Source organism: Lactuca serriola, chromosome 1, assembly GCF_051521515.1.
Source record: "Lactuca serriola cultivar US96UC23 chromosome 1, Lser_US96UC23_V15, whole genome shotgun sequence".
NCBI classification, from domain to species: domain Eukaryota; kingdom Viridiplantae; phylum Streptophyta; class Magnoliopsida; order Asterales; family Asteraceae; genus Lactuca; species Lactuca serriola.
In genome coordinates, this window is record NC_136408.1 from 36,890,664 (window position 1) to 36,900,822 (window position 10,159).

General features: G+C 36.4%; 1 protein-coding gene across 1 annotated transcript; it reads right to left on the reverse strand.

Moving 5' to 3' along the window:
* Positions 1 to 7,629: 7,629 nt before the first annotated feature.
* Positions 7,630 to 9,797, reverse strand: LOC145083436 (uncharacterized). The gene is made up of 2 exons (XM_079023379.1): positions 7,868 to 9,797; positions 7,630 to 7,762 (listed from the first exon to the last, which is right to left on the reverse strand). Exon 1 carries the CDS (start codon positions 9,552 to 9,554, stop codon positions 7,896 to 7,898), a length of 1,659 nt encoding a protein of 552 aa, XP_078879505.1. The 5' UTR covers positions 9,555 to 9,797; the 3' UTR covers positions 7,630 to 7,762; positions 7,868 to 7,895.
* Positions 9,798 to 10,159: the final 362 nt, after the last annotated feature.

Consider the following 10,159-nt stretch of genomic DNA (forward strand, 5'->3'; position numbering starts at 1 on the left):
AAACTGTGAAAAAGATGAGATTTAAGTGATGAATCGATGAATTAGAGGTCGAAATTTGTTTATACAGGTTGTATTTGGGATGTGGATGTCGAAATCGGGTTTAATTTGGAGATTAATTTCGAAATTGGTTGGATTTATGATATTGTTGACGAACGATGGATGGGAACGAACTGAGAACAGATGGTTCGATTGATTTGATATTCGAAGGGTATGCTTGGAATAGATAATCGATGATTATGCGAAGGATCGATTTGTGATGATGTCGACAACTGCCGATTGCGAAATCGATGTTTGGATTTTTTATTTTGATTGTCGATGTATGAAGGACTTGTGAATGTCGATAAAGAAAGATCTGAAAAATTGAAAGTTTTTTTGTAATCGATTTCTGTGATGTCAAGAATCGATGTTCAAAGAATTGTTCTCGGAATCAATTATGCGAAGTCAAGAATTGAAAGGAAATTGGGATCGTGGTTGAGAGTCTCCTTTAAGGAATTAATCTCATATTTGAGTGTCGAACTTCAAGCCTGGGAGTCTAGACTGGACAAGTTTGAAGTAAAATTGAATGTTCGCATCTATGGCTTATGTTTGATGGGTTCGCATTTGTGTGACTGCATTTTGCATTTGGTGTTTAGTTCGCATTTGGAGTCAAAATGCGAAGACATCTCATTCATGATTCGCATTTGGTGTGAATGCAGTTTGCATTTGGTGTTTAGATCGTCGGTTTTTGAGAATCATCGAGAAAATGTGCGAAGGGTCAAAATGCGAAATCAAAAAGTAAAAATGTGCGAAGTCTTTACTGTGAAACATTGGTGAATTGGGGAAGAAAACAGAAGTTTCAAAAAGCGTCCCTGCAGTTTTGCATTTTTGGCAACAAATACCCAACTTTGCATATGGGTAATAAAAGCTGAAAAAATGCAGAATTTTCAGTTCTGGTCCTTGCAGTTTGTGTGAATGTACATTTTCTACCCAGTTTCGCAAATGGGGGAGAATTTCGCATATTTGACTGTTTTTGGCACAACGGGTCCCTGCAAGTTTCAGAAAGTGACGATTTTTACCCGGTTTTTGAAAAATCTTGCAACTTTCACCCAAAAAGTCAAAAAATTTCATAAATTGGAATTTTTTGTGGCTTTTTCGTGATTGTTTTTTCGTGCAAGATTTTTGGTGATTCATTTTTGGTACACATCAAGGGGGAGTATTGTGAAGACTATTCCTCAGGCGCTTCTCATCCTTAGTGGGTTTTATAATCATTTTTTGATTATAAAAAGGGGGAGAATGATGGGTATTCGAAGCTTCTAGGGTTTGTCGAATATTCATTTGCGGATTTGAAGACCGGTGTTACTTCGAGGGGGAGTTTGGTCTTGATCGCGCTAGCTCGTTGGAGATTAAAGCCGGACATCCAATCCTAACTTTGAGGGGGAGAATGTTAGGGTGCAAAGTCATGCTTGGATGTAATGTTTTAGGCTTTCCTCTTTGTATGTGTAAATGGGTTGAGTCTTTCCTATAAATAGGAAGTGGGTGACTCCCATTATGTAAGAATGTAAGAGTCCATTTTGGAGTGTTAGACTAGAGAGAGAAATTGTATACAAACCCATTGTATAATCTTTCTAGATCTAATAAGAGCGTACAAAGATTTATTTACTCCTTGTGTTCTTGATTTTGTATGATGAATCACTAGATCTTTTCTAATTCTGCACATGCCATCATAATCAACACCACTTCACACGGCCTGAAAAGACCGATTTGTTTATGCTTTGTTTTATAAATCAGAGTGATCGTTTAAAGAAAACGGTTGCGGAATTTGTTCCCAAAATAAAATATGATAACCATTTATCAAAACATTTCTCAAAGAGAATGTATTTTCATTAAATAATAAAACCTCGGGATGTCATGTTCCGATACATACCAAAAGCATAAACAATATAAAATAGTCCTTACAACAGTTATTTATAACTACTAATCTATAATCCAAAACCTCTCGTCAAGTCCACCAACTTATACTCTTGTGTCATTACCTGTAATGCAAAGAAAACTGAGTGGGTCAGGCTTGGGAGCCTGGTGAGCATATAGGGTTTTCAACCCACAATAATACATTTATTATATTCAATTATCAAACAATCAACCCAAATACCCATCCCCATATCTACTTTATTTTCTCAAGGGTTTACCCTAAGAATCCACTATCCTTCATTCATTCATTCCTAAGGATTTACCTAAGGAATTGGCACGAAGTCCATTGCTGCCAAAGTTTATCTATCAGGTACTAAATCCATAGTTATCAGGCGCTAACTCCATAGTCACCAAGGTTCACTCAACAATAGGCGCTAACTCCATAGTCACCAAGGTTTACTTAACAATAGGCGCTAACTCCATAGTCACCAAGGTTCACTCAACAATAGGCACTAACTCCATAGTCACCAAGGTTTACTTAACAATAGGCGCTAACTCCATAGTCACCAAGGTTTATACAACAGGCACGAAGTCACATCGTCACCAAGGTTTATCAAACACGCACAAAGTCGCATCGTCACTAAAGTTTTACTTAATAGGCACGAAGTCGCATCGTCATCAACTATTCCATCTACCCATGTTCTACCCAACATTTTTGTAGATATAAATACAAGCACATTTTAAATCATTTAACACCCGTATAAAAACATCAATTCCAAGCCCATCTCAAATAGACAAATAATATATAACACATAGCACGTATTTCATAGCTAATACTTTATATTTATGTGTTAGAAGAAAGTAACTACACACTCACTTGATCAGAAGATGATCAGACAGTACTACGGCTTGTAGAAGTAGTATTCTTTGGCAGATCTGGAAGATCTTCACAAAAATCGGACTCCTCGCGGGCAGAGCTTCGGCTCGGGAATTTCACTTCTCGGGATCTTCGGGGCCTCGGGACTTGCTTCGGGGCTCGGGAATGATACCGGGGTATAAGTTGCACTCAAAACGAGGTAAAAACACGAGAGGAAGGAAAAATGGAGCAATAGAACTCGGCTGCCCTCGACTTCCTTTTATAGGGTGCTGGAAACCCGAATTACGCTGGGCATAATGGGGATAAGAACGCTGACTCCCCCCCTTCCGAATAATATCGAATTTATATTTAAATTAAATATCGAAAATATTTAATAAACTTCAAAAATTCATATCTTCCTCATACGAACTCCGTTTTCGACGTTCTTTATATCCCCGCATAGGTGAGAATACGCTCTACAACTTTCGTTTAGACTCCGTCGGCTAATTTTGATTTATTTTTATTATTTATTTTTAGTAGGTCGGGACAAGAAAACTCCATTATAAAATCATAACTTCTTCATCCTACGTCCGTTTTCGCCTATCTTTTTATCGTTTTACTACAATTAATGAGATCTTCTATTCTCATTTAGATTGTTTCGGCTAAAAACCGCTGGGTCTCAAATCGAGTATTCGGGCTGCATACCGCTAAGTCGAAACTTCGAAAAATCATAACTTCCTCATACGAAGTCAGATTTGGGCGTTCTTTTTATGCACGCTCATGGTTTAACGAACTCTACGACTTTCTTTTAGATCGCTAAGGCTAAATATCACTCTAACGTAAATTCACTTTTTACGTCATTCAGCGTCGTGCCGGTTCTGTCGCAAAACTTCGACAGGTCATAACTTCTTCGTTATAACTCGGATTTTGGCGTTCTTTATATGCACGGAATCCTTGTAACTTATACTATAACTTAGTTAAGATTATTCCTTCAAAATAATCTTCCATCAAAAAGTCATTTTTGACGCTTAACGTCTCTAATTGACTAGCCCGGATCTACGGGCGTTACATGCAAAGTGTAATTTCATGGAATAACATCATTTCCACATTTTTTCTAAAGTAACCAAGATTGGGAATTTATAAAAACATTTAGTTACTTTATAGATCATTATACTTATTAATGAGGAATTAGTTGCCCTATCCTACCCGTTCGGCTAACAACCCTCCACCAATCAAGGAAGCGGTGGTGAGAGTGGACACCCATTAAACCACCATTTTATAGGTGGTAACCTTATACCCCTCCCCCTTATAGACCGGTTTCGTGAATGAGGCCTACTAACGGTAAGAATACCTTATCTTATACATATATATAATAACTAATCTTATAATATTATAATAGTATAAGGGTTGAATTTTAAACTTGTAAAATTCTACGGTTTAGAATTTAAATAATTCAAAATTAAAACTGTTAATCAAAAATTTAAATTCCAAAACTTGAGGACAAGTTTTGAAACTTTTCAAAACATCTTTTAGATCAAATTTAAAAAATAATTAAATAATCAGATTATTAATCTTTATCACATAATTTGACCTAATCTATTTTCTTGACAAGATAATTCAAATCAAAATACAAATAATTAATCTTTATCATATAAAACAAGTAATTATCTTATTTATGACAATTATCTTTCAATTACATTAGGATAATCAATAAAATATTGAAAAAATCAAATTTTATTAGTCAAAAACATTTTTGGTAATTATCCTAATTCAATTTCAGTCAAAATCCCGAAAAAATCAGCCAATTGACAACCCGAATCGCCGACTCACTGATTGGACTCGTTGAGTAGCCATGACTCGTCGAATTCATCAGGTGACTCGACGAGTTCATCATGCAGAGGCACAATTTTCCGATTTTCCAGCTTTGAACAAATTAGCAATGCATCAAATACAAAAGAAAAACAACCTAGGCTCTTATACCACTATTGGGTTATGAGAAAAACATCAATCATATGGTGCATATGCAAACCCTAAAGCTTTGGATCTAGGTTTATCTAATTGTACATGCAATAATCATCCAATGCTTTCAAACCCTAATACTAGCATACAAAAATCGAAATCAACATCTAATAAACAAGTTAGAATGCTACCTTTGGTTGTAGCTTGATAACCTTGAGCTTTTGAGAACCTAGCACCTAAAATGTGATGCCTCTAATAGATCACAAATACCAAAAGCAATTGGAGAATCTTAGAGAGAGAGGGAGGAGGCTCAAAATCGGCTAGTTATCCTTCTTAGGGTTCAAGTGTCCGATTTTAGTTACCCCAAGGTTTCCTTATATAGCTGAGCAGTTAGGGTTTCAGTCAAAACCCTAATCCAGTTGCTTAGTCGTTAAGCAGCCTAAAGGATCCTTCCAGAAGGCCCCTTGGACGATTTCTATGTGGACTCCCACATAGAATTCGTCCATTGCTCCCTTATGGTTCCTAAGCCCAACCTTGTAACTATCTTATAATTATAGTATCAGTCCCCTTGATTTAATTAATCTCTTTTGACCGCAAAATTAAATCTGAATTAATTCTTGACCAATATTAATTAAACAATATGATTTCTCCTTTAATATATTATTCATATAATATATATTAATAAACCATAATAACCTCTTTCTCCATTATTCATCCAGTCAAGTTGCTTTGGTGAAGGCAACCCAAAAGGACCATGCTACAATCGGGTCAAGTACATACAAAATATAGTTATAGGCTTAGACACCTAATCCAACACTTCCATCTTCAAGGATTTCCGATCCAATTTGAGCATTTTTCCTCGTCCGCTGGCTCAAACTGCGGGGGTGTATTAGTGTATATGTATTATACTTATGTAGCCCATTTGTATTAGATTATTAGCCCATGTATATGATGTAGCCCGATACTTTTTATTTGTATATATTCCACTGTTCAATGAAGATCTCGTTATGGGAAAATACCATTCTGTTAGAACTAAGAGAATGTAAATGAGATAATCAGTTTAAAAAGGAGATCTTTATGTGAACAACTACACAAGATGTTGAATTCAAAACATATTGAGATAATTATGAATTATAATTGGATTATGAATTCATTATGGAATGAATAGTAAGTTTTGTTGGAATGAGGTCCAATAAAAACATAATTATATTGTCTACTAAATAAGAATACACTGCTACTTCAGAAGTTGAAATCATATGATTGGATGAACTAGATCATTGAAAACTAGTTTGAGTCATTCCATTCAGGGATAACCTAGAAATCATTTGTGACTTATAGAGTGTACTTAATCAAGCTAAGAGACTCTATGTCACATCAGAATATCAATCATATTCTCCAAGATATTTAACTATACTTAAAGTAAAGTCAAATATAAAGATGATAGTATTCGCAGAATTCACACAAATTAAATTTAGCCAGACTCATTAATAAAATTCTTCTTCTAAGCTAAGTATGAATGGTCACACTTCAGCTACAGGACTTCATTATTCTAAAAATGGGATTTTGATTTGAATTTAGTATTTAGATATTGGAATGTTAACACAATAACTATTATATTGTTTTGATATATTGGGATTTGATCTTCACAATCATGTTTGTTGTGTTATATATTAACATGTTTAATCCATTTATAATCTTATTATTCTAAAAGTTCATAGTCAATTATAATTGTGGAGCAATTATGAAGTAAGACTAATATGAATGGGATTGGTTGACTCTCACCAGATGAAAGTAGGCAAGTGGTTGTAACCAAGATTTATAGGTACTTGTCAGAGAACTAGTATTGAACGGACTCACATCAAGGTCACATCTTAGATCGTTGTTGTGAGTGATACTTGATTAAAATGTATTATATTTGTATCCTTAACACCTAAGATACATAGTGCGAACAAACACGAACACACTAAATTTCTTAACGAACAAACATGAACATAAAATTTTGTTCGTTTAATTGTAAGTGCTCGTTTATTTTTCATTTAAATTTAAACAAACGTACACGAACAAATTTTCATTCGTGTATGTTTGGTTCATTTACAGTTGTAGTGGTGGGTGTTTGTGCAAAGTACAATGCATATCTCATCATCCTTTGTCTGTGAATTGTGGTGATGGTGATGATAGTGAGGTTGTTGGTGGAAACAGTAGGGTGGTAATGCTTGTGGTGGCAGCAGTAAGGTGGTAGTGGCGATGGTGATGATGATTAGTGATAATGGTGGTGATTATTTTAGAGTTTGAAGTTTGTTCAAAACTAGTCCTTGTAGTAGGTTTTTTTTTGTTGATTTGGTGTGAGGGCAAATCAACAAAATATAAAGAGGAGTAAATTACTGAAATCGTCCCTATGGTTTGGTCAAAATTACATGTTTGGTCCCTAACTTTTTTTTTTTGCATTTGGATCGTCCATGTGGTTTGATTTTGTTGCGTTTTTCGTCTCTATAGTTTGGTGAAAAAATGCATGTTTGGTCCCTAACTTTATTTATGTAAGGGACGAAAAATGCAACAAAATCAAACCATAGAGACGATCCGAGTGCAAAAAAAAGTTAGGGACCAAACGTGCAATTTTAACCAAACCATAGGGACGATTTCAATAATTTACTCTATAAAGAGGGACACTTATGTCATTTCACACTTAGCTAACAGATAAAAATAAATTGGGTTAAGTTCCGGGAACCAAGGGCGATGCCAAACAGTGAAATAAGGATAATCCATGACGAAATCGAAATAGTAGGACCAAAAGTGTTTTTGTGAAAACCATAAGGACAAAAATTGTATTTTACTCTAATGAGAGAGAGAGAGAGAGAGAGAGAGAGAGAGAGAGAGAGAGAGAGAGAGAGAGAGAGAGAGAGAGAGAGAGAGAGAGAGAGGCAATGCCATTGATTAATATTTTATCCATTATTAAAGTTCTGTTACAAGAGCTGACGAATTTAGTAGTCCACGTTAGGTCACCAGATACGGCTGACCATAACTTTCAACGCTGATAAAAATGCAACTACTTCCTAGCAATAACTGTATGAACAATGGCACAACAATCAAAACCAACACCACCAAAAACGAAAAAACAAAATCAAAAAGTCTAAAATCAAAGATCAAAAACCGTGATTTGCTACTTACATGGAAGTTCTTTTCAAAAAATCATGTTCTAATGCCTTTTGAAAACACCCCACAGCTTCCCCCCACCAATTGTTTCCTGTAATTTCTTAGCACCTTCAACCTCCATTGTTACAAGCTTCAGTAAATGCAATAAAGCACCTGATTTCACCATCTGTTTGCAGCATTTCTTCGAATGGGTTAAGGACATTAGTATTGAAATAGGGTATTTCTTGTCGATATTTTTTATCGATGGATCTAAGAGATGAACCACATTCATTATCCCTTTCTGTTCCTTCCTGTAAATTCTCCTGTTTTCTGTATAAATCAAGATTATTGATAACGCCTTTGCAGCAGCTTCGATTTCTGCCATAGCTTTCCCATCGAGCATTCTAATCAAGGGTGGAATGAACCCTAATTCGCCTAATTCTTTTCGAGTTTTTGTGCTGTATCCCACCTTGTAAATTGCTTCAGCGGCATGGATTCTAACACCTAATACCCCACAATTTAACACGGCAATTAGCCGATTTAAGAAACCATTCGTGATAATGAGTTCGACCAGTCGTTGATCTGAAGCTAAATTGCTTAGAAATTCAACTGCAACCTCTAAACTCCGAACAACAGGGGAAGAATCCCAGAAGCTTTTCAAACTATTGATCCCTCCTTTTCGAGCAATTAAAAGTTTCATATCATCGTCTTCTCTAACGAGATTGCTTAAACACGCAATTGAATGCTCTTGTGCTAGCGCAGTTCCTGAGCTAGCGAGTGTTAGAAGTACAGAAATTGCGTGTTCTTCCATGAAATCGTCTCTAGTGTCGGAGAAGATGGTTAAATTCCGGAGTACGGCGGCGGCGAATGCTTGTGAACTCGGAGTACCCGACTGGCAAATATCTAACAACGATGAAATCCCACCTCTTGAAGCAATTGCTCTTGCGTTTTCTTTGGAAAGGGTTAATGCTTGAAGCGTAATGCACGATTTCTCTTTCGCCAATCCGCTACCTGATTCGAGAACTCGAATGAGATAATGGAGTAACAACAAACCTTCCGCCATTAACCCGTGTTTGCTCGAATCAACTGTTGAAATCCTAGCAATTGCTGTCACCGTTTTTTCTCTAATTTCCATTGAAGATCCGGAATCCAGAAGACGCACAAGCACCGGAACTACTCCCTGCGCGACGGCGATCAGAACATTCTTATCGTCTTCTTGGATTAGCCTGAAGAGTGAGTCAAGAGCTAACGTTCTAGAATCAACCGAACCCATCTGCAACCGAGTTACCAAATTCCTCGCCTCGATTCGAACGGATTCCCTCTTCGGAACCGACAAAGAAGAAACGACTCCATCATTGAGAACGCCGCTTTTGATTAAAACCTCCCAGTCTCTGATGTGGTTGTCGAGTTTTGCTGAGATGGAATCGACTTCATTTTGGGTTTTGAGCTTGCCGCCGGGGAGATTCGAGCTGTGGCAGGTGAGTGAGAAAGTCAGAGCATCGGAGAGAGTTCGAGAGAGAGAACGGAGGAGGTCAACGGAGAGGGAGTTCGGAGGGAAGTCGGAGAGCTCAGAGAGTTGGGCTTTGAGGTCGGAAAGTTTTGTTTCCATGAGCGACCATTTCCGTTTGAAAGATTGAGTTTTGTGTATTGAATCGAGTAGTTTTTCAAGAACGTAGATGGTTTCAGCCTCGACGGCGTCGTCTTCATTTTCCGGCGGCTTCATGCCGGCGTTAGGAACGTTGATGCGGGGAAAAAGGGAGAGAGTCCGTGCGCGCGGGTATTGAGTAAGTGGAAAGACGAAAGTAGGGATATACGAAATAATTAGCGGGGTGAAATTAAAGACCAACGCGCAGGTTAGGCATGTTAAATCACGCGCGCTTGTATGTATGTACGTAAAGTGAATGAGAGAGAGTTACACCAAAAATATCATCAAAATGACACATCAAAGACAACATCTACGATGTCAAAGGCAATAAGTGCAATAGCGATGGATGAAATTAAGCACTATATGATTCATGATCTAATGGGGACAACATTCTTGCATCGTGCAATCGACATATAGAACCATAAACAACTACAATATTTATAAATTATAACATGTTTATTTTGAAATTTACAATTTTCATCATGTAAAGACTTTATTTATTAAAATATATTTGGAGATATTTTTTTATTGATATAAAAATATTTAAAAAATTAATTATGGTGTTCATATATTGCATATATTGCAATATGATAGTGTTTTTTTCGCCAACCCCTTATATATTTCACAATCTTTATATAACATACTTTTTTAATTACCTAACTTCAAATCATTACAATTTTGTA

Coding starts and splice junctions, on each gene's coding strand:
- LOC145083436 (XM_079023379.1), bottom strand. CDS start 9,554: ATGAAGCCGCCGGAAAATGAAGACGACGCCGTCGAGGCTGAAACCATC.